Source organism: Vanellus vanellus (genome assembly GCF_965231255.1).
Source record: "Vanellus vanellus genome assembly, chromosome: 2".
Classification (NCBI taxonomy): Eukaryota; Metazoa; Chordata; class Aves; order Charadriiformes; family Charadriidae; genus Vanellus; species Vanellus vanellus.
The window spans coordinates 2,496,402-2,521,111 of NC_138906.1; the positions used below are offsets into that span (position 1 = coordinate 2,496,402).

General features: G+C 46.6%; 1 protein-coding gene across 1 annotated transcript in view; it reads left to right on the top strand.

Moving 5' to 3' along the window:
* The window catches only part of ALS2CL (ALS2 C-terminal like), a 50,977-nt gene that overhangs the window by 21,367 nt on the left and 4,900 nt on the right, over nt 1-24,710 (top strand). Inside the window, exons 4-23 of the mRNA XM_082498977.1 lie at nt 841-906; nt 2,121-2,286; nt 3,188-3,316; nt 3,652-3,771; nt 5,567-5,643; nt 6,064-6,130; nt 6,823-7,019; nt 9,496-9,561; nt 10,541-10,639; nt 12,771-12,929; nt 13,236-13,347; nt 14,842-14,919; nt 16,420-16,547; nt 18,086-18,259; nt 18,829-18,922; nt 19,502-19,659; nt 21,590-21,658; nt 22,667-22,840; nt 23,696-23,738; nt 24,384-24,445. Coding sequence (XP_082355103.1) covers nt 841-906; nt 2,121-2,286; nt 3,188-3,316; nt 3,652-3,771; nt 5,567-5,643; nt 6,064-6,130; nt 6,823-7,019; nt 9,496-9,561; nt 10,541-10,639; nt 12,771-12,929; nt 13,236-13,347; nt 14,842-14,919; nt 16,420-16,547; nt 18,086-18,259; nt 18,829-18,922; nt 19,502-19,659; nt 21,590-21,658; nt 22,667-22,840; nt 23,696-23,738; nt 24,384-24,445 — 2,238 coding nt within the window. The remainder of the gene's footprint in view (nt 1-840; nt 907-2,120; nt 2,287-3,187; nt 3,317-3,651; nt 3,772-5,566; nt 5,644-6,063; nt 6,131-6,822; nt 7,020-9,495; nt 9,562-10,540; nt 10,640-12,770; nt 12,930-13,235; nt 13,348-14,841; nt 14,920-16,419; nt 16,548-18,085; nt 18,260-18,828; nt 18,923-19,501; nt 19,660-21,589; nt 21,659-22,666; nt 22,841-23,695; nt 23,739-24,383; nt 24,446-24,710) is intronic.

Genomic DNA, 24,710 nt, shown 5'->3' on the forward strand with positions numbered 1-24,710 from the left:
TGAAAAGGCATATAAAAGATGAAAACTTGTGCTGAGGTTTCAGATGACACAAAGGAGAACTTTATCATAGGATCTTATTTCCCCTCATTTTGAAATTAAAACCTGTTTTTGTTGGCCATCATGCAAAAATAATTAAAAAAAAAAAAAAAAAGCTGGTTCCTACCCACCTCTGCTGACTCATTCCGTGCAGTCCTGATCCTACAGCATCTCACACTTATTGGAGCGATATAGGAGGAACCAAAGCTGCTGTTCAGGGGCCTGGAAATCAGCAGTAAACACATGTCCCTCAAAGATGTAATAAAGGATAATTAGTCTGGACATTATACATGACTTATCTGAAAACACGACTGGAAGAAAGCCTGGTATTTGTTGACAAAATATGGCTCGATCTCCCTCTAGTGCGAGAAGAGATGCATTGACGCTGGGACACCTTGACTTGAGTCAGGAACACAGACTTTTATTTCAACCAGCAGAAATTCGCCCATCCGAAGCTGAAATCTTACGCTCAGCCTTTGTAGATCTGCTTCCCAGGAGAGTTGCGCAAGTTTACTTCTGCTGACGCTAAATGCCAGGATGATTTAAACTTCCTCTAACGATCCCAGTGCAGAAGTCAACAAGGCAGTTGGCAAAGGGGACAAAAGGGGAGCGAGGCAAGGTGGGAAGCACAGTAGCTACGTCTCTCTGCCTCCCGTGGAAAGGTGGACCTGACGTGACATTTTCAAATGAGCTTCTTCCCCCTATCGCTTAAACCTCGTGGCTAATGCGCATCTCTAACTCGGCTCGCGCTTGTGTGTGTTTGGTGTGTTTGTTTGGTTTCTTTTTTTTTTTTCTTGCCAACAGATATTTCGTCACTTTTGCAAACTACGTCGTGGTCCACGGCTTCGAACATGCCACGAAGAGCAAAAGGTGAGTGGGCTGAAAAACGCTTATTTGAGGGGGCTGATAGGAAGAGAATGATATTGTATGGGTTAAGACACTAAATTGGAGTGAGCCGCACTGAGCGCTGCCCCTCACAGTGATCTCCGTTTCACGGCCCAGCTGCCTGGCCGTACTGGCTGCGTCTGGCATCTTCTGAGACCACGGCAGCAGCTGCTGAAAGGTTCCCTCTACAGATCTCTCTCTATCTCCTCCCAGCCACTCACAACTCCTTTTGTAGGAGAGGAATCCTGTAAACCTAGGGGTTCGGGTAAGGGCTGGGACCCGAGAAAGGATGCTGTGGGAATCTGGCAGGAAATTTCCACGGCTTGTCCCAGATGCTGTCAGAGCCTCGTGGAAATATCAAATGAAAGCATGAGCACTAGACGTGAGCAGATTCACAGCCACCTTATCTGAGCCACAGAATCACTGAAACTATGGCTTCTTTCTTAAGATTATAATCACAAAATCCCAGACTGGTGAGGGCTGGAAGGGCCCTCTGGAGCTCCCCCAGTCCCACCCCCCGCCAGAGCAGGGGCACCTCCAGCAGTGGCACAGGACACGTCCAGGCGGGTTTGGAGTGGCTCCAGAGGGGGAGACTCCCCCACATCTCTGGGCAGCTGTGCCAGTGCTCTGCCGCCCGCACAGGAAGAGAAGTCCCTCCTCAGGTTGAGATGGAACTTCTTATGCTCAAGTTTGTGCCCTCTTGTCCTGTCACTGGGCACCACTGGAAAAAGACTGTTCCCATCCCCCCGGCACCCTCCCTTGAAGGAGTTATGAGCGTTGAGAAGATCCCCCCTCAGTCTTCTCTTCTCCAGACTAAAAAGCCCCACGTCCCTCAGCCTTTCCTCATCAGAGAGATGCTCCAGTCCCCTCATCATCTCCGTAGCCCTTTGCTGGACCCTCTCCAGCAGTCACCCTCCTGCTGTGCAAACCACGGTGGAAGTGGTGCTATATTCTGTATATCGGTGGGTGTGGTGCCTGTTTGCACAGCCCCCTGGCCCAGAGGCAGGAGGGATGGAGCTCTTGTTTGCCTCGCTGCCTTATTTCTGTGCGTTTGGTGTGCAAATATATTTGCACTATGTTATCTCCTGCTCTTTCAAGTCTCTGGGAGTGAGGTAGCACGTAAACTTGGGAAGGCATAGGAGTGGCAATTTGCAGAAAATGAAATTAACGAACCTTTGTCTTAATTCACCATCTTGCAGCGAAGCCTGGAAGCACCATAAGACAGTGCTGAAACAATTCCTCACAGACTTCACCTCTGAGACCTCCATGTCACTGGCCTTGTACACTGTTCTTCACAAACCTATCCAAGATCATATCGAGCAATATATACAGCTCCTTACCAAGCTGAATGAGGTCCTCAAGGAGGTAGGAAGCTTTATGTGATGTTACTTGACTGGCTTATGCTAACACCTTATGTAGGGTTTGTGGGGCTTTGTGGTGGTGTCAGTGAACCCAAAGCAGGCTGGAAGGAAAATGATTTCCAATGGACAAGCTGGGTTGGTAGCAACCAGCACCAGTGGAGTGCAGCCCACCTGAAGGTCTCAAAGCAACGAACAGTGGCCACTCCAGTGTAGTACGAGCTACTCATAGAACCATAGAACCATAGAATGGTTAGAGTTGGAAGGGACCTTAAAGATGATTTACTTCCAAACCCCCTGCCATGGGCAGGGACACCTTCCGCTAGACCAGGTTGCTCCAAGCCCCGTCCAACCTGGCCTTGAACACCTCCAGGGATGGGGCAGCCACAGCTTCTCAGGGCAACCTGTTGCAGTGCCTCACCACCCTCACGGTGAAAAATTTCTTCCTAATATCTAATCTAAATCTCCCCTTTTGGAGTTTGAAGCCATTCCCCCTCGTCCTATCACTACATGCCCTTGTAAAAAGTCCCTCTCCAGCTTTATTGTAGGCCCCCTTCAGATACTGGAAGGGGCTCTAAAGTCTCCCCAGAGCCTTCTCTTCTCCAGGCTGAACAACCCCAACTCTCTCAGCCTGTCCTCATAGGAGAGGTGCTCCAGCCCATCATATAGTCATCATATAGAGAAGCTGCAAAGGGTCAAGTGACTGGCCTACGGTAGCACACTTCTGCTGGTGGCAGAGAAAATGCTAGATTTGGGAGGTGTTCCTTGCAAAGGGGGTTGGAATGTTAAGTCTCATTTGCCCTTTGGATTCAGAATTCTTGAGGTTTTTCTGCAGCTGTAGCCCAGAGAGTAGATGTCCTGCACAGTCATGCCTGAAGTGTTGCTCAAGCCCTGCCTTCTTTTATCAGGGTTCTGAAAAGGACGTGGTTACCAGTGCTATCAAGGAATATGTGAAGCTGGAGTCTTTCATCAGCCAGGTCCTGGATGAAGCTTGTTTTACCAAGTCCTTATGGAAATCCTTGGGCTACAAATTCGCAGTGAGTCATGGATATAGAAAGTGGCTTGATGGGGAGCTCTCTTGGAGATCTTACCCTTCTCCATACACATGGAGGAAATTTAATATGGATTAAGCATTTGAGGCTTGGTTTGGAAGCCAACAGACCAGGGCAGTGTGGAAGCCTTGGAGAAACCATATGGACACTGAGTGCTTTAGAAGTTGAGCCCTGTGCCCAGTTCTGCTGTCACTGTCAGCTTGTGCCACAAGTCAAACAGTCTCTGGAACTGTTGGCTTGAGTTGTACGTCCTCTCCCAAATCATGATGTTTCCTGATGCTTTTGGTCCACCATCTTGACCTCTGTGGTTCCTTTTGCAGGACATGCTCTGTGTACCTGAAAGGAGGCTGCTGGAAGATAGCAAAAATCTTCCCATCTCCGCCAGCACGAATCGATCAGACCGGATCTTGCTCTTCGATGATGTCCTCGTGCTAATTCAGGTGAGTCTTCAATCCTTCAGAGGGATTGGAAGCGCAGCATAGATAAATGACAATAAAATTCAGGTTCCTTTAATGTCGAAAATGCAGCAGAGCTTGGCTGTTGGCAAAACCTTGTCTCAGATCCACGCACCTGCGGTTTGCACTGGAGGATGAAAGAAAGTCTAATGAAGAAGGAATAGAGGAGCATCCATGCCACTTCTCCCCCCAGTAAATGCATACTATGCAATCACTGCAGGCACCTTTCTTGCATCCCAAGCCCATGCCTGCACACGAATCTGTTGACTTCTGTCCTCGCTTATTCAAAGGAGGCCTGATGGGTCAGAGATATTATACTGGAAGCACTCGTGCATAGGACTAAACATGATCTTCCATGGTTGACTCTGCTAGCGGCATGGGAGCAGAAGTTGCAGGTGTTCTTGGGGCTATTTAAGGGATTTGGGGCCTGGGTGCGGGGCAGACAGGGAGTGTCTACAGCCATGGGTAACTAGATGAATAATATGTATTCAAAGCTGTTCTGCAGCATGTTAACTAAGTCCAGCTTGGCTTGCTCTGACTGACAGCACCTATAATCTAGCACAGCTCTCTTCATGCGCACCTCTCTTCTGCTTGCTCTTTAGTCATGTGCCAGCCCCTCAGGTGTCCGAGCGCATGACTGCCTTGGGAGCTGATAGATCTTACGGGCTCTTCCGAACACGAGCCTTTACGATAAGGCTGGGCAGGCCTACGCAGCTTGCAGGGTCTAGGCCTGAGGAAACAGGCTGGTGATTATCTCCTCCAACTTTACATTGTAGATTTCTCAGCACCGTAGCGATCTCGCCGTGAGCAAGTGCCCCCTGGGGCTCCCTTTATAGTCAGGGGAGAGAAACATGCGCTGTCTGGGTGTGGTTCATCTGACCTATTTTAGATGCCAAAATTAGGATGAGTTGAATCGCGTCCTTGACTCCATTGACTAGGACGAGAGCAGAGGGTAACCAGCTCACACGGAGATATCTACAGCGTAGACATCTCTGTTCAGTCAACGGTTCCCACCCACTATGTCTTATCTGCTGCTATGACTGTTATTGAGGTTTGAGGAGATATAACTGAATGGGGATTGAACTGGTTGGCTTGGGCTGCCAGCAGGGGACTGCCGATGAGGGCTCTGGTGCTGGGAATCTGAACATCCTTCCCTCCTCGGCTCCCCCAATTCTGGTAAATCCATCAGCGATTAGCTTGTGACGAACTCCATAGTGGTGGGACCCAACCTTGGTCAACTACATCCCTACGGACAGCAGCTCTGTAGTGTGGGCACCTGGACTTTAGACAGGAAAGGAAGATGTAATATTAAATGCAGTCTTTACCTAATATTTCAACCATTTCGGTTTCTTCTGTTTGGTGTGCTGTTTATTAAAGTAGTGTAGTTGATTAAAGTAGTATTAAACTCCTCCGATGTTGTGCTTGTGGGCTGCTATGTGGCCGTGTCATCTGCAGTCCAGATTGTAGGTAGATCATAAGCAAAACCAGGGAGTGCTGTGCGCCAAGGATGATTTGGAAGTGTTGCCATGCGATAGGGAAGAAACTCTTGCAGAGATCGGTGCCATCTAAGAAGGTCTGTTATTGTTAGTTGAAGCCATGGCATTATGATAAGAACTTTCTTCCTTCTCCTACGTTTCTTCAGTCTCCAATGTCTATCATCGTAGGAAGAGGGAATCAACAGTGCTTCCAGTCTTGCTGTGCTGTTCAGTGGATTGACAGAGCAGGGGCAAAGTGTGATGTTTACATCCATAACAGGAACATCTTCTCCCTTTTGTTCCAGGGAAACAGCTTTCAGAGTTTTGATCTGAAGCTTGTGTGGGTAGATGAAAACTGCAGGGAGAAATCAGCTCCAGGACTGTAAGTGAAAAACTCCCACTTGGAGGTTTAAAAACAAAAAAAATAAAAAAAAAAAAATAAAAAAGGGTTCAACTTGATTGTGAAACTGAGAAAATTATTCAAAACTTTGTCCCCTCTCCTTTTCAACAAGTGGGATTGGTTCTGGGCTACGGGAAATTGTAGCACCTCTCAGATGGGATCACAGCAGCTTGGACTTGCATTGCTGGCGTTTGCTGGCATCTTGAAATAATAATAAAATAGTTTTGGCTGCAGACCTAGAGAACAAAGCTAAGTTGACTCTTTGAGTGCCTCTTCAGAAAGAAAAACCAACTGCGAGAACACCATTAGCTTTTGAGGAGGAATGGGAAGAGCGGGAACTGCGCTTTGATTGGGAAATGTGTGTTTTTTTCATAGTCTCTGTAATGTGTTTTTGCTTCACAGGTATGGACTCCACATTATAACCCCGGAAGAAACGTTCTTTCTCTCTGCCAAAGACCCACAGATGAAGGTCAGCAGTGGGAACGGTGTTTCTGTTCCACCTGAAATACCGCGCACTGAGTTTTGAAGGGCAGAGAGGGGACGGCAGCTCTGTAGTGAAGGCAAAACATTGACTGCTGGGTGGAAGTTGAAATCCCATTAAGCATCAGGATTTTAGCTTCCTGAGCAGAAGACAGATTAGTGGGCTCTGCACTTGCTTAAATGCAGCTGAGGCCTCTCCTCTGTGTTTTTTTTTTTTTTGCCATGTTTTAAAATATTTAAAGCAGAATAGTAAGCAGTATGGGGTTTGTTGTTTTTGTTCCCTACTCCTCTGTGGAGCCAACTCTGTAACAGGATGCCAGAGGTGGCTTAGACAGTTGATGGTAGATGAGAAATACCCAGATGCTGGAAGTGGTCTGCCCGGGGCAGCAGCATCAGTTGCAGAGCTTGAGACAGTACAGTCCCATCAGCATGGTCCTGTGCCAAGGCCAATTAGTGGTGGTGAGAGTCGGGCTTAAATGACATGGAATTGCTGTGGATTGGTGCAGGACACCTCCTTTTGATGCTGTGGGTGGGCCATAACTCACCAGCCCAGCCGGCTTAATGGCACAGAATTGATGGGAACCCAACACCTTCTTGCTGCTTCTCCTGAAGTGTTTCCTGTTGGGAGCTGTTTTGCTTTCTTCACTCGTTAGTGCAGCAATCCTCTTCCTCTACCCCCAGGCTGTTTGGCAATGGAAGCTGAACCAGGCTGTCCGCCAGGCACTGAACGGGAAGCGAGATTTCCCACTATGGGGCAAGACCGGTGAAGGCACTGAGCCCCCGTCCTGCCGCTTCTTCACCTACGTCTTCAGGCTGGAGGGCAAGTTCAAGAGCGCATCCTACGAGGGCGAGTGGCACTGGGGAAAGCCACATGGCAAGTAAGGAGCCTTTTTTTTCCCCCTTTCCTAAGCAAGAACATGCGAGGATGGCTCTGCTCTCTTTGTATAGCACTGTCCGGATCCAGTGGATGCACAGATGGAGGTATAGATACCAGAGAGTGGCTGTGGACATGGGATGATCCATCCCATGCTGAGGGCCTGGACCACAGACTCTGGGATTGTGAAGTCCCAGGGTGTGCCAGCCTCTCTGGTTCCTGCCTCACTTGTTTCCAGATGAAAATCTAGTATTAAGGACAGATTCAGGGGGCAGTTGGGACACATTTGCTTGCTTTCAGGGCTTGGTCAGAGCATGAGTCCCATCTGATGATGCCGTGATCCACTGTATTGTAGATGTCTTGCTAGTGATACTGGTTTATGCAGTAGATTGGAGAGGCTGACCCTGATAGTGTGGTAATGATCCCTTTGAAGGCACCGCATTGGCTTACGCCTGTAATTAGGACTTAGACTTGAGCTAATGTTTATTTTCAAGATCTCAGCCTGAGGCATAAAATCTTACTGTCATGATGAAAAAAAAAAAAAAACAAAAACCCACCGATAGAAAGCCTTTGCTTGTGAATGAGAGAAAAGTTTTATCCTGTTCTATCAAAATCTATTTAAACATCCAAATTGTTATCAAAGGAGTTAGAAAATAAAATTAAATACAAAAGAGGTTCAAATGCATTTTTTTGGGAAACATAAGAACTGTTCACTAAATCCAAGTGAAGTTTAAGAGCGAGCTCTGCCAAAAGGGAATGGTCTGTAAATCAAAGGTTAAATGGTCCCAACCAAAATCTCTTTGACTTAGGATAGAGCACACTCTCTGTTTTTGCGTACAAACATGAAATATGGCCAACCTCCTCAGACACCAAAACAGGGTGATTTGGAAGTTCTGTACTTCCCAAAGTTTTGCACAGCTCGTTTACAGTTGCTACTGAAGCAAAAAGTATGTAGGGACTTGGTTTGAAAGAGCCTTAAAACAATGACACCACCCAAAAATCAAAAGCTTAATCCTGAATCTTCTGCGGAAGACATTGTGCCTTGCCCCAGAAGAGCACTAAACAGGTGTTTGGAGTAGAGCTACGCCCGAGGCAGTCCTTTACATCATCCCCACCTTCTCCAGCACCTGCACTCCTAACACAGAGCCGAAAACCGCTGTGTGCAGACACGGAGGGACAACCTCCTCTTTTAGGGTTGGAGAAGTGAGACGAATTTCTCTGCTGCTTCAGATTAAATGACTTGACTGAGGCGTCCCAGGAAATTTGTGGCAGAAATAAGTGACTTCAGGAGCTTTTAATGCCTGGACTTTTAATTGCTTAATTACTAAGATGTCCTTCCCGCTCCTGAAATTGCTCTTCTGTGTGACTTGCTACTGATACAAGGTTGCAGAGCAGCAAAGCTGGTCTTGATGGCTGGTCCACCTCAGGGAGAGACTGGCATGGCAAAGCACGTGAGCAGAAAGCTGCAGTGGTGTGAATCGGGGCTCTTCAGCAAAAACATCTGCGTTCTTCACTGTTCTGTCCCAGTACTCCTCATGACCTGGTGCGGTGGAAGGAGATACTCCCACTGAGAAAGAGCTTAAACCATCCCCATGGCCAGGCATTCTCCTTGGCTTGCTTTCCTTTGCGAGCATTCATACTAACAAATCAAAAGGAGATGTATTTTAAATCCACTTAAAATTAATCTGACCGCTTCCCTGTAAATACCAGAAAAAGAGCCTGTCTCATGTTGGCGTTTAAAGCAACGACCTCTGTGAAAGTCAAACAAATGCGTCATGGTTTTGGTCGTGCACCATCTTCTGTTGTCTCCAGCTGGGGAATGTGTCGGGAGCCGGCTCTATCTGGGGTGATGCAAGAATTAAAACAGTGAGTGGGTGTGGGTGGAGTGGGAGACCGGGAGGGGGGGAAATGCATTCACAACTGGGCATGGCCGTGCAGTAATTCGACCGTCGCGTTGACTGTTCCAGTCTCGTCGTTGCATTGTTAACTCGTGTAATCGTTTCTGCAACCCTCACACAAAGCAGATGGAGAGATATGATCCCTTTAGGGCCAGTGCTTGTCCCTTTTGTTTTCATAGTGCCTGGCACAATGGAATTCTGGACCGTGGGGTCATTATGTTGTCAACGGGGATGTGCCATGCTGGAACTTCGGCTGGCTTAATCACATGCTGCACTGTAATTACAAAAGGATCATGTGCAAGGTCCTAAATCGATGACCCAGCAACTCTACAAAATGCTTTTCAGATTAGGGAACTTGGAAAAGGATTTTTCCTGCTCGTTCCAGGGCACGAAAACATTATGGTATTAAATCCTTACAGTGCCAACCAAGGTCCCAGAGGTGCCTGGAGAACATCTGTGTCTGTCTTCCCTGAGGAAACGTTTTGATGTTAGCCATTTCTAGGTCATGCCTTGATACCTTCTGTTGCAGCTGTGAATGTTGCTGGTGATCTCCCTTGTGTTAACACCTGCTTTGAATTGCAGGGGGACACTGAAGTGGCGTGATGGACGCAACCATGTTGGAGATTTCAAAGAGGGCTTGGAGCATGGGTAAGCCTTAAAAAAATAGAACCTTTCTTGCTTCAAAATAAGCTAAGAAATGGTTCCTTCCAGATGTGCAGGGACACTGGAGCCTTAGTGAGGGACTACCTGGGGAAGTGGTGGAGTCACCATCCCTGGAGGTTTTTAAAAGATGGGGAGACGTGGTGCTGAGGGACATGGTTTAGTGGTGGGTTTGGCAGTGTTGGGCTGACGGTTGGACTTGATGATCTTAAAGGTCTCTTCCAACCTAGACGATTCTGTGATTCTACGACTCTATTCACTGTTACACCTCAATTTATCTGACCTATTTTAGACACCTGGCTTAGTAGATTGTAACCTTGAGTGAGTAGGTAGGGAGTGTATGCAGATGACCTGTTCAGATTCAAACATCTCTTCAGCTGGGTAAATCTGACCCCAGATCTCTAAATCTAGGTGTATTTATTCATGTGAAATACCTTGAAAAAGTTACTTTTAGAAATCTTTAAAAACCTCTCTTAAATGAAGAGTTTTCAGGGGAAATAAGCCACACTGTGAAATTAAAATAATTTTTTTCCTAAAACTTTTTGAAAATAAGACTTTTAGATTTCTCATTTCTACATGAGTTCCAGAATAGGTTAGGTTTTTAAAGGGAAAAAATGTCTCAAATACTTTGTGTTGGGATTAAGAAAACATTTTATTTGGACCAAAGCAATCACTTGGTAGTCTAACTCAGCTCCTAAACTGGGGAAGGGGGAGAGACAGAATAAAAACCCCAACTCTGAAAGTAGCTCTGTAGAAGAAGCAATGAGAAACTGCGACTGCAGTTCACGAGGAGATGAGCTCTTCCTTGGGGCGATTCCATTGACACCTAGAAATAGTGTCCGGGACAGAGCTGCCCCCAGCCATGCAAAACAGCTTGGGAGTCTGGAAGGTCCTTAGTTTTTAAACTTCATCCAGTACAACTGAGTCACCTTTTGCCGTGCTGACCTCTGCCATGTGCACCTTGTAGGTTTGGAATATGCCTTGTCCCACGCCGATCTGAAGACCGGTATGACTGCTATAAGTGCCACTGGTACGAGGGCAAGATGAGAGGCTATGGAATCTGTGAGTAAGTAAAACCCAAAGATGGACTCTCTGGGGAAAAAAAAATGAGACTCCACTTATTTAGCGCTCCCACCTCGCTGTGGAAGGCTCAGTCACAGTGTAAAACGCAGAATAATTCAGGCACCAGAAGCTTTTGCTTTGGACATGGGCAGTATGGCTTCTTCACAAGCCCTGAGTCTCCTGAGCCTTAGAATAATGAGAGCTTCTCTGCAAGCTATGACCATTGTAACTACCTTGTGTAGCATCCTCTGTGCCCTAGAGGTGAGGATATAATTTTGCATTCATGCTTGTGGTTGCAGAGCAGAGCGCACGGTGTGCCATCAGCCCTGGACAGGTTTGGTGGAGCACACAGCTCACTCGGTCTCCCGTGGCCAGGCTATCTGGACCAAATCTTGTGTAGAGTAGTTCCTTAATGGTGGATGGGATTGTTGCTCTGGGAGTCACAACTGCAATCCTGAACTGCTGAAGGGGGCTGGTTCCCCCCCGTTGGATTTATCTGCTCACTCAGATTCCGAGCTTAAACCCAGAGCTTAATTTTAGCAATGGAGCCTGAGGTTTTCTTATTTACTCAAGAAAATGCTGCTGGAAATAGTCATTTGCGCACTTGTGTCTCAAAGTGCTGCTGGGAATTTGGACGGAGCCTGGTCTGTAAAGCACCGTATACTGAGGCACTTGTGTCTTTTCAGTCTGGAGAAAAGAAGACTGAGGGGGGATCTTCTCAACGCTCATAACTCCTTCAAGGGAGGGTGCCGGGGGGATGGGAAGAGTCTTTTTCCAGTGGTGCCCAGTGACAGGACAAGAGGGAACGGGCACAAACTTGCCCATAGGATGTTCCATCTAAACCTGAGGAGGGACTTCTTTCCTGTGCGGGCGGCAGAGCACTGGCACAGCTGCCCAGAGAGGTGGGGAGTCTCCCACTCTGGAGCCATTCCAAACCCTCCTGGACGTGTCCTGTGCCACTGCTGGAGGTGCCCCTGCTCTGGCAGGGGGTGGGACTGGGGGAGCTCCAGAGGGCCCTTCCAGCCCTCACCAGTCTGGGATTCTGGGATTCTGTATTGTGGGCACATGGTGGTGTCCCGCCCTTACCCACCGTCTGCCTTCCATGTCGAAAGCCAGAAATGGCGGCGGAGGCCTGCTCAGTGGGTTGTAGGAATAAACTGGTTTAATTTGCAGCCTACGGAGTTAAGTGGACAGGGCCAGCTTGCTTTTCTTTATGTAGAAGCGAGCGCAACAGCATCCTCATCTTTGCTTAGGTCACATGTGGCCGGTAGTCAAATGGGTTGGCCAATGTGAAGACCGGACTGCCCATTATTACTGCACACGCTTACCCTTGCTTTCATGGAGCCAACTGCGGCAGAGGAAAGTGCGCAGCCCAGCTTTCCAGCTGCTTACTATGGGATAGGCCATCTTCCTTCCCACAGCCTGCCTGTCGTGCTCCTTGTTTGTGCATCAAACTCAGAGTAGAGGACATGCAGAAATATCTTGGGGGACCTGGAGCCAACTGAGCAGTGCTGTGCTGGTGTCTCTGGTGTCAAATGTGAAGGTACATTGATAATTACAGAGGATTGTACTCTAGCAGAAGGTGTCCCTGCCCATGGCAGGGGGGTTGGAAGTAGGTGATCTTTAAGGTCCCTTCCAACCTGAACCTTCCTATAATTCTGTGGTAGCTCTGCTTAACGTAGGTGCTTTCTCTGTTGTAGCAGTGAAGATCTGCTGGCCAGCATGGACAGAGCTAAAGGGAGCTCTTCTCAGGGGATGAGCCCAGGAGAAGGGGTGGCTGGTGAGCGTAGGAAGGTGATGGCAGATCTGGCTTCCTGCTCGATCCTCTCTACTCCCCCTCTGGACTGACTGGTGGTCACTGCAGCCTGGCTGGTGAGAGGTCAAGGACTGAGTGGCCTCTCCCAGGACAATTGTGTTGTGTCCTTAGATAACGTTGAAAACTATCTGTGGAGCGACTAGCTTGGGTGATGCACGTTCCTAATAGCAACCAACTACCAGCTCCAGAGGTATCAGTCAAATACTTGGAATATTCAGCAGGCAGATGAGCCCGATCTACTCCCTTTCCTGGCTTGCTACTCCAATGGTAGCTATCACATTGGCATGGTTTTAAATTCTGTCTGTCTCTCTCCCTGCAGGTATGGGAACGATATGGTCTACAAAGGTTATTTCAAAGACAACGTGCGTCAAGGGTTTGGGATACTAGAGAACCTCTCAGCTGAGCATCCGTTTAAATACACAGGACAGTGGGAAAATGACAAGAAGAATGGATATGGAGTGTGGGAAGACAAAGACAGGTAAAGGTGGTGTAGATCAGAGCTGGCTTTAGGTGTCTGACAGTTTTGTCCCTCTACTGGCAGGGGTAAAGCCTCATGTTTTGATGGGGTGACTTGGGGATGAAGGGGGGATGTGTTCAGCCTCTGCTATAAGGGCTTGAACTCCTGAGGAAGTGTTACATGAATTGAATTTGTGCAGCACATCTGGCACTTGTGCAGCATGGAGCATTGCATCAGGTAAAATTAGCCTCAGTAAGCGATACATCAAATTGACTGAGACCTAATAAAACAGAGAAAAATACTGATTTGTTTTCTACTGCTTTCCAGAGGGGAGAGATACATAGGGACATGGCTTGACGATCACAAACATGGACAAGGCATTGTAGTAACCCAGTCGGGTGTCTGCTATCAAAGGACATTTCATGCTGATAAAATGGTGGTGAGTACCCATTTTGAGTGGATTCTCTAGATCGATGGGACATGGAATTCCCCCATCAAGGGCAAAACTAAGATTTCGCTTCATAATCTTTGAGGGAGAAATAGAAAGCAAGAAAACATAAGCACTGAAATTTTACCATAATAATGTTTTTGAAGAACAAGGCCTAGGTTAAATCTCGTTTCATATCATCTTCCTGAGCTGGAGGTAGGAACTAGATGTAAGACTGTCGCTTTTCCTTGCTTATGCTAAGACACCTTGTAGGTCTGGCTGTTTGACTGACCATCAGGTCACAATTATAGACCAGAATTCATATGTAAAGTGCTGTACAGTTATATAAGTTACTATATCTATCTTAGAGATCAGTAAACCTTCACCTTTCCAATGTGAGCTTACCTATGACAAGTTGGCTGCCCAGTTCATTGAAAGTTTAGATGTTGATGTGGAGAGCAAAAGGGATTTGCATCGCGGGGACGGGCTTGGAAATAAAAGCATTTCTTCTCATAAAAAGTACGCGCTTAAAAAAACAAACAACCCCCTCCCCACTCACCAAATTAGGACAAAATGTTTAGCATGGAAAGTTTGTCGGAAGGCCTTTCCATAAAAACTCCATCTGCGGGGAACCAAAATAAAGCTGCCTTTTGGTCTGCCGGCTGCCAAAGGCTCCTCTAACTTCACAAGGCTTCCGGGTGGGGAGCAGTCGCTTCAGCTTTCCTAGTGGAAAATTGGTACAGCCAAGAAGCTTCCCTTGGAAACCTTTTATTTTTGCCAGAAAGGGCGCTTTCCATCAAGACAACCATTCCAGCGGAAAATGTGTTGCAGCTCTAAAAGTGACCACATTTTCTGGCTGGTACGGGTACGTATAAACCTTCGGGCCCAAACCATGGGCTAAGCCCCAGAAAGGAGAATCTTCCCCCATTGGTATAAATTATCTTGTGTCTGTTCTGCATCTTGGTGCTCCTTCCCTCAAATGTGTGCTACCGTAAGCGACCGTGGGAGTTGGGAGGTCATGGAACGAGTTATTTTACTAATGCTTAGGAGTAGCTCGTTAAAGCCCCGGTGACTGCACAGCGAATTCTACATAGCAGCTGCCTTCCTCTTTTCCCTTCATTGTCTTGCAAAGAATGACACAATTGGCTACAATCACCTAAAAGGCATAGGACTGGGAGGACCATGAGCTTGATCTGTACGGCAATTCTTGGTGACGGTTCTTAGAACCGGAGGCTGCTTTTTGTTCCTTGTCCTAGGGAAATAAATGTAACAATACTGTTGTTTAAAGCCTCCTGACTACCCAGCGCTTCTCCTCTGTGCAGTGATGCCTGATGGGTTATCTCTGGAGAACCTCCTTGCTTTTCTCTTGAGCGTTGCAATGCTATGTTGGGCTTCCAAAAAGGTTCTGGGAATGGGCAGCCCAGAAATATTCCAAGCCAATGGCTGTTTCTAGATGAACTCGAGTAGGTCGAGTCATGAATTCACTACTTCTGCTTTCAAATGCAGGGTTCTGGGATTCTGCTCTTGGAAGATGACTCTGTCTATGAAGGGAACTTCACGGAAGATCTAACGTTTGTTGGAAAGGTGAGCACTTCCTTCATCAGCCTTTCTATACAGTTGCTTGCTTCCCAGGAGGGCCGATGGATCCATCTTCAGAGCTCATACCCTCCTGCTCCACTTCCCCCAGTCCCCTAGAAAATAACTTTTTCCTGGTTTGGCTTTTACCTTTTTTTCTTCTATTATCAGTCTCATTCACAGGAGGAAGGCTGCAGCAGAGAGACTTCAAGTAGCTGGGGGCTTTGAGCATTGTTTTGGTTTTATTGTTTTGTTTACATTGAGGTTTTGGTGTTTTTTTATTGTCTGTGGGACATTTTTGGCTGCACTTCGCAGCTGCAGTTGGGATGCTTTTGTGTTCTTTGAACAAACGTTTCAGCCTTTGTAGTGGTTGGGAACACAGGAAACGATGTATAAACCAAACGTAGTTGCAGTACCAGCACTACGCTAACGCAACCAGGATGTTAACAGAGCTGAGAGATCTTGGAAGCTTAATTTTGCAATCCGGACACTGCACTGACACGTTCAACATTTTGCAGTTGATCTTTAACTGAAACATCTGGTCAAAGTGTTCATCAAGTGCCCCGTTGCAGGGAAAACCAGTCCTCCGGCTTCTTACGGAAATCTGTGATGAGTCTGACAGGAAACGTGTGGTTATATCAGAGTGAGTGGATGTCAAAATAGACACTCGGTAATGATTGCAAATGAGTCCTGTCATTTACTGACTTGTCATGGGAGGGAGGCTTTGTCGTCATCTCCTTCAGCCGGAAGACTCGGGGTGGATTTTGCGGAGACTGATTATAGTGCTTAGATGCTGCTTTCTCCAACATTAACGTTTAGTTTTAGGGGTTAATCTAGAAAAATCTGTTCTTTATCTAAAGATGGAGTGCCTCCTGCTATTAGCAATGAGGATTTCAGGCTCGTATTCAAAGCCAGGCTAGTTACAATATTGTTTGGCTTTGGATTTGATTTAATTAAAATTTCTAAGTTTGAGTCAAGCTACTGCACGTCTTCTGTATTTGCCTCAGAGAGTTTAAGGTTTTTCTTGGTAGCAGCAAACATTTTGAAAGTGTTTATGGTGAATATCGTATGATCCTACCTGTGAGGCCAAACTTGCTTGTGGTTTTAACAAGCAGAGGAAAAACAGAGGAGAAATTGAGGTTTCATGTGTTCACTCTAGGATAGAAAAAACTATTGTCAAATTTAAGCCAGAAAAATCTTATAACTCAAAGCAGATATTGGGTATTTGTAGAGCATAATGCAAATGTTTTACTCTGCGATTGTGGCGATCTTTTCCCTCCAGAATCCTACATGTGTCATTCAATAGCAAGGACATGTTTTCTCTGGTGACTGTCACCTTAATGACACTATTGCTTTGGATGCTGAAAATGTGCATCTCTGCTGGAAGTTGTTCTTAGTCGCCGTTTCAGGAGCTGGCTCTGTTGAAAAGAGAATTTGAGATCTCGGTCCAGCTTGTTTCCTCTCGCTAATGAGATCTTGGCAGAATACCCCTTTATTTCTCCGTTGCAGGGAAAGCTGTCCTTTGCCAATGGCTTCATTCTGGAGGGAACCTTTACTAACAAATCGGGCCAAGGCCTTCAGACGCACGGCATCCTGAACACGTCGAACGAGCAGCTGGATGACAGGATAACCAAAGCGTAAGCAACAAGGGTCGGCTTCTCGGGTCACGGCTTGCATGACTCTACCTAGAGGAGTACTGGATCAATCCCTACAGGGATCCAGGCAGTCCTTGCTGAAAGAATTGATCTAAAAACTGGTTTATATGCAAAGAGAGAAGGAGGAAAGGAGAGCACAGCTTGTCATTTAAACTTTATGCCACATAGGAAGCAGAAAACAAATGTTCTACTCCCATTTTACCACTGTCCACCTGGAGATTCTCCCACCCTCAGACTGGAGAGAGTTCTGGAGACTTAACGTTTTCAGTGACTTGTGCATGTGTGCATGTGTGCACATGCATTTCTGTGGGTACACACAGACAGGTCTGAAGCTGTACAGGCAAAGGTGGGCTGCTAAAAAGCATCACTTGCTCCTTTCCTCTCCCTCTGTGCTATTACATGAATATTACCAGCTGATATTGTAGAGGTAGAATCACAAAATCATACAATTGTCTAGGTTTGAAGGGACCTTTAAGATCATCAAGTCCAACCATCAACCCAGCACTGCCAAGCCCACCACTAAACCATGTCCCTCAGCACCACGTCTACCTGTCTTTTAAATACCTCCAGGGATGGTGATTCCACCACTTCCCCGGGCAGCCTGTTCCGATGTTTGACAACCCTTTCCATGAAGAAATTTTTCCTAATATCCAATCTAAACCTCCCCTGGCATAATTTGAGTCTGTTTCCTCTTGTCCTATTGACAAGAGGAAAGCTACCAAAAATCAAGAAGTGAAGCACAGCACATGAAGCTCTGAAGAGCTTGAATTGGGTAGCGCTCTATGTTGAGGAAGACTGCGGAGCCAGGATCAGAGGTTCACGGGGCGCTGATGCTGCTTTGGTAGACAATAGTGTGAGTGAAGGGCAGGAGTAACAGCTGAAGCTATCAGGCCACATCCTTCTGTGTAGACCCTTATCTGGGGCTGAACCCTGCCAAGGGTTGCCAGGCTGGGGGGCCTGGGTTCAGCCAGTTTAACCCAAATGAGGGAGTCCCAGTAGGAAAGACAGCTGCCTGTCCCCTGAGGGGAATTCCTCTCACAAGCCCCAGTTCAGTTTCCTCTTCTTTCCTCCTCAAAACATTTCCAGTCCATCAGAGTGCCCGTGTTGCAGAAACAGCTCCTGTTTCCTGTGCTTTTCAGACAGCCATAACTATTGGTCGTGATTGCTCAACTGTCTTCTCGCTCTCAGTGTTTTCTGCAGGTTTTCAGTTTAAATAAATAGTCTATATTTAGAAACATCCCTAAGCGGAGCAGAAAGCCTGTGATCAGTTCACCAGCAAAGATTCAGATTGTTGATGTTCCGCGCACCAGGAATTTTTCTTCACTCCAAGTACTTCATTGTCAAGACTGTAGACTTGAGTTGCTTCTCGTTGAATCACCAGTTAGGCACTGCCATCGTTCTCTGCTTCCTTAGTTCTTGTGTTAATATCTGATTCTGGAGAACCTTCCGTATTTGAAGGTAAAGCCTGAAGTGACTGAGGAGGGATGCAGAAAAGCCTAATGCCATGTTACGTTTCACAGTCAGCTGGGCCTGGAGGAGTTCCCAGTGGAGAAGAGATGGAAGGGAATCTATGACCAGTTCCTGCAGTTCATCCATTCTGGCTGCAAAGAAGAAACGGAGGAGTCTTTCACAGGGTTCCACATACAAACGAGCAAGGAGCTGCGGAAATCTCAGGAGTACCTCTTCTGCCAAAGGTATGAGTATCACAAGCCCTCATTGCAACAGAGGAGCCCATGAGTGTAGAGAGAAGAGTGGTTTACGTTAGGGTGTGCCACGTGTTAACGTTGTGAACCCAAGCGTTACCCAGTTGTTCCCGCTCATGGGACAGGAGGATGAATTTTCAGCCTGAATTTAAGGTTGGGCTGTTGAGACTGATTCTCGTAAGTGAAAACTTGGATGGGATTAATTTGATTAAATGTAAGCGTCTCACATGACCCCATCATCGTTGGCTCCTCTTGTATTTGAGGGAAACCATCACCAGCTGATGCAGAGCAAACTCATCTCCCTTTAAGAAAATATCTAAAATAGATGAGACGAGCATGTGCAGGATGCAACCCAGGCTGATTGTAAGGGGAGATGAAGGCGAATTTAGATAATCACAGGTGTTTTAAGTCAGTGGGGCAATTACACTGAAAAGGGTAGAGAAAAATTCATTTGTTCTTAATAGTCTTATTGCCTCCTTGCTATCTGCCTGCAATACCACTCGGGATTTATCCCAGTGCTTCACTGTGTGCTTTTCCTTCCTCACCTCTCATCTTTGCAGGGGTACTGAGGATGTATCCTGGAAGACAGAAGATATTCTTGAAGAGCTTGTCCAGCACCAGGGGCTGGAGTCACTACAGAGTTATTTAGAGAAGGTAAAGTTTAAAAACGTAATGATCCACGTTGACACCAGACATGGGCACGGGTTGTAGCAACTTTCTGTTAGCAGATATATCATGGCCAGCGACTTCAAGAGTCTTCTCTAAATTATGTGTGAACACCTATGGCTTGTGAAGGAGATGATTATCCTTCATGCTTTTTGGACGCTCATTTTTTGTGCAGCTATACAGGCCAGGAAGTGATGATAAATCAAGAGGGAACTTGATTCTCAAAGCATATCAGGGAATAACCAGCTGCTGGAGATGATTAATCAACTTCCATGCACTCTTGGTGGTTGTGTGTGACTCGGCCAGCCTTTCCCTACAGCACCCTTTGCTCTCTCTCTTGAATATCACAGCAAATCTCATCAGAACAGCAACTCTGCTGAGCACATTTCTGCCTGATAATGGGGAGGAGAATGGGCTTGTGGCAGCAAAACCAGACCAAAATTATAGTTAATTACCTCTAGGCTTGTTGTCCTTTGCTGACAAGAGAAGGTTGGGTGTCCTTTCAGTGTTATCCTCTACTAATGGCGAGGGCTGACTTGTAAAATTTAATTTTCCTCTGTCATGCAGGCGTTGAAGTCTTCCCTACACCCACTGGGCAAGCTGCTGAAGGCCTTGACGATAGCTTTTCAGGCAACGTATTCTGGGATTGGGGCCAACAGACACTTGCTGACTATGGCACAAGAGGAAGTCAAATACTATGCAAAGAAAATATGGGAGTTTTACCAGTAAGTCAAACACACAGAGTCCTTCCAATGGGTATGAGCGTAGAGGGCTTGTGGAGTAGACCACTGGGAGCATTTTTTCAGGTGCCAGGACTGCTTTATTTTACAGCATATTATTGGGGAGAGTTGCTTTCAGAATGGTGCTAGATAAAGAGTTATTTGCAATAACTGAGGTCATATGGACCTAGAAAACCTTTATTATGCCCATTGCTCGGTACATGACTCAGGGGCTTTAATGTGACTAAATCTCACTGAGTTATGGCAGCTCAATGAGCTGTTGCCCATAATAAGACTTTTAGACGAGCACCAATATCATAGAATGGTTTAAGTTAGAAGGGACCTTGTAGATCACCTAGTTCCAACCCCCCTCCCGTAGGCAGGGACACCTCCAACTAGACCAGGTTGCTCAAAATATGAGCAGGAAACCTCACTAATGAGGACAGCAAAGTATATCAAAGCACACAACAGTGGAGTTTGATATCTATGTTTGAATGAAAAATAGCTTAAGCTTAACATGCCTCAACAGGAGTTAAGAACGTGCAGTGTAAGCGCGTTGTTGAGGCTCAGCTGATGTGGGCACTGACTCTAAAATGAGGTTGTTTCGTCGTGTGGTTGTGCCCATGGGTAATTAAGGACTGGATCAAAGGCGTGACTGGGGTCCTGTTGCTGTCTGCATATCTTTTAGGGGAAGGTACAAGAAATGCCACAGTAGGCAGAGGTGGGGAACTCTGCCTCTAGCTGCACTCAGGGTGGTATTGCCGTAAAAATAAGAGGTTGGATAAAAGCTCTGCCGTTATCAGTGTAGCGTCGTGTGCTTGAGGAAGGCTGCCAGCTCTGTGATGAAGGGTTGTCTGGCCCGGAGCAGTCTGAGAACTGATGGGAACAAGTCAGATTTGATTCAGTTCATCTGAGCCGCGTTCATGAACAGGACAACAGGGCTGACAACCTGAGCATCGTTTCATGTGAAGGTGCTTCTGGAAAGCTTGCTTCATGTCTCAAGACCTTTCAGATGCAGTGTGAGGAGAGGGACCTACCTTGCTCTGCTGTGCCCCTTGCTGGGTTTCCTAGGCTGATACTTTTATACCAAAAAAAGGCAACCTCTCCCTAATCCCAGTTTTAAGATTATGAAGTTTTGGCTTGGAAATATCAAGACAAACCCAAGCCACTTTTTCAGACTATGAACATCCTCTAATGTTCATAGATGGATTAGGGAATTGGTTGGTCATAGAATCATAGAATAGTTTGGGTTGGAAGGGACCTTGAAAGTCCATCTAGTCCAACCCCGCTGCCATGAGCAGGGACATCTTCAACTAGATCAGGTTGCTCAGAGCCCCATCCAATCTGGCCTGGAATGTTTCCAGGGATGGGGCATCTCCCACCACTCTGGGCAACCTGGGTGAGCGTCTCGCCACCCTCACCGTAAAAAATTTCTTCCTTCTATTTAGTCTGAATCTCCCCTCTTTTAGTTTCAAACCATTACCCCTTGTCCTATCACAACAGGCCCTGCTAAAAATTTTGTCCCCATCTTTCCTATAGTCCCCCTTTAAATACTGAAAGGCCACAATAAGGTCCTCCTGGAGCCTTCTCTTCTCCAGGCTGAAACCAGGTCCTGAAACCTTATGCCCCTTGAGCGGGAATACAAGGAAATGGTTCTCAATGCAGACCACAGTTAGGATCTCCAGAATGACCACCCTACTCTTCAGAAGCTATGGAGATATTAAATTCACTCATTCATTCCTGGTGGCTTCTGCTGGTGATGGAGAAAGCCCTCAAATTGTGAAACTTGAATACCAAAACAACGCAAGGATTACGGAGAGCTTTACTAATACCCCACCTGACGCCGGGACAGCTGAGCTCCTCACTTGTGAATAACAAATTATCCTAAAAAAAAAAAAAGTAGGGAGGGAACTAAACCTTGGTTCTACTCTTCTAGGGGTTTGCTCCATCTGGCGCTGGAACAGAAAGGCCAACTGCCCACAAAGTGTGTGGATGGAGATATGAGGTATGTGTCACCACCGGTTGTTTAATTTTAAGGTGCTTGGATGTATTGGTTGTCTTTTAAAATACATTGAGTTCTGAATTGATTGTATTTGTCCATTTGAGTCAGGTTTAGTGCCCACACTTCTCTCTGAGTGCAAAGCTTTCAGTAGTTCTGCTTGAAGCATGACAGCAACAACTTCTAATCATGTTCTGCAGTAGGATAGAGTGGTGAGTTGGAGGTGCGTGTGGCACACAGCTTTGAGAGGTGACTCACGCCAGGTACCGTGCGGTAGCATGGTTGTGTGTGAGGTGGTGGTCCCAGCGCTACCACGTGCTTTGCATTAGTCACAGGAACTTGTTCATTGTAGGGATGATGACTTCCATACCAGCATTGAGAAAGGCAGACCTGGGAATAGGGAGTACAGTGTGGGAAATGGGGCAGAGGAGGCAGCAGACATGATGTTCCTAGAATAAGAAGGTAGAAATAACTGTGAGACACCCAGGTTTAGGGTTTTTGGGAGTGGGAAGAAGCATCTCCATTCAGCTGTCCCCATTTGGTCTGGATTTCTCTTTGCTGTCACCTGCAGTCATCCCCACATGGGCTGAATGAGGCCAAGAGGTTGATGGAGAGGTAAGTAGCTGGAAAAGGCCTTTGTCTGAATTTATTTGGTCTTTATCCCTTAAGGAATAACAAGTGCTCTACTGAAACAGCTCAGAAAGAAGAGCTGGAGATAGGTCTCTGGTGCTCCAGGTTTCTCCCAGTGACTCAGGAGATTTTGTGGAGAAAAAGTACTCTGTCTTGTCCTATAGCATAAGATGCACCTGCATCTTCAGCTTGTGGGCACACGCATGAGCGCGTTGTATAGATCACTACTGTCCAACTGTGACATTGAACTCAAAGGTGGAGGACGGAGGTGAGAACGAGAAGAACACCTTGCAGTCTCGGAAGCTGCCTCTTCCATTGTGCTCTTGGTAGTATCAAGGTTGTAGGTCTTACTGTAGGTCTCTGCTTTGCTTTTCTCTGCCATAGTGACCAGAAAGCACGCAGCGTGGTCCTGCCGCTGATCTTGCCCTGCTTCTACCCTGAACTTTTCATGCTCTACATGCTCTATCATGAAAGAGAAGATGACCTCTACTGCCAAGGGATCGTCGACCTAAGTCTATTTCCTGACATCAAGCTGCTAGAATTTCTGGACGTGCAGAAGTAAGTGACGTTTTTTCATCCCAGGATGCAACCCCGTGATACCGGCTGGGGAAAGCTCTGATGGCACAGGAGGAAAGGACATATAACCTATTCCTGGGTCCATCACTGGCTGTGGCACTGAAGTTTTCCCTAATCTGTCGGAGAAAGTCCTGTCACAGAGTGCCTGCGATACTGTCTGGAACAACATTGACTAGTGGAAAGCTCCAATTATCTATGCTAATTTGCATTTTCCTTTAGTGAAAATCTTTTCTAGCTGACCAAACAACTAGTTTGCTCAAACACAGAAATAATCAGATCTAGTTTATAGATGTCTCTTAGAAAGAGCGACAGTCCAACAAATGGTACTTCCCATAACAGTGTGGACACACAGATTTGACACCGGGGAAAGGCTGTGGAGCCAGATGTTTCCTCCGCCCATTCCTGCAGCTGGATCCATCTTTGGAAGTGAAGTGTGAGGACCAATGACTCAGACTCAAGAGGCATATGAGCTTTTCAAACACAGATCCACCTGCAGGTCAAGGGCTTAAGCAGGGTAGCAGAAGACCCAGAGTCTAAATTCGGCAATTTGATTCAGTCCAGACTCAGTGAGCAGAACTGAATCTGAAAATGCCAAAACTCCACTGAATATTACTGGAGCATCTGTGGGTAAAATGAACCCTACACTCAGGTCAATGAGTCTAAGCTATTAATTCTTCCTGTAGCAGTGTAACGAGAGGACCAAACTCAGCCTTCATGCACCTACAGGACACTTGCATCACCTTGAAGAAGGAGATAAAACCAGTCAAGACTGACTTAAGGTGGAGTTAAGGCATGGACATCTGCCTTCTAAATCTTCTCTCTGTAATCTCCTTTCAGACATCTCTGGCCTCTGAAAGATCTCACCCTGACAACCAACCAGGTAAAAAATAACACGAAGAAGTAACTTTGATGTGTTAATGAGACGGGACTGGGGCTACGTGTTGCTGCTAATGATGGAGCTTCACCTAAGTAACCACAGGGCAGACTGCACTCTGAAATCAGAGCTACATGACGTGGGTAAATCTTCCCTCTTTAAACTGAAAGAGGTGAGATTTAGATTAGAATTAGAAATTTTTCCCTGTGTGGGTGGTGAGCCCCTGGCGCAGGGTGCCCCATCCCTGGAGGTGTTCAAGGCCAGGTTGGATGGGGCTTGGAGCAACCTGGGCTGGTGGGAGGTGTCCCTTCCCAGGGCAGGGGGGGTTGGAACTGGATGATCTTCAAGGTCTCTTCCAACCCAAACCATTCTATGGTGAGTTATGATCTGTAGCTGCTGCATATGAATTTCCATGGATGAGAATATGAGCTCTGCATAGGAGTGCTTTGTAATGCTCAAAGACATCTGCGTTCAGAGTGGCACTGTAGACACCTAAGTGTGTTCAGAATGGCACTGTCTACAACAGCTTTATTTCGCCCTCCATTACGGGCAGCCAAGATGCTTATTTTGGGTCTGTCACTGAGGAGCCATGTGGTAGCTCTCGGAGAGATGCTTTTACAGAGGCACAACTCTTCTTTGTCTCCCTTTCAGAGGCGATCCCTCATCAAAGACAAGTGTTTCCTCTCTGCCACAGAGTGTTTGCAGAAGCTGATGTAAGTCACTGTCCATAACCTCCAACTGACAACCAGGGATTTTCTGTTTTCTGGGAAATGCCATAAACTTACACCTGTTTACAAAAGCATTTCTGGGCCAGCGTGCAAGATTATTTAAAGTTAAGTTGTTTGTGATGTTATTTCTGTTTAAAAGAAAATGCAACTTCTATAGAATTATTTTTTTCCCCCCAAAATATCAAGACAGTATCAATCGTGATTAAATGCAACCATCCCCTGGCTAATATCTTCCCTTAATTTTGCAGAT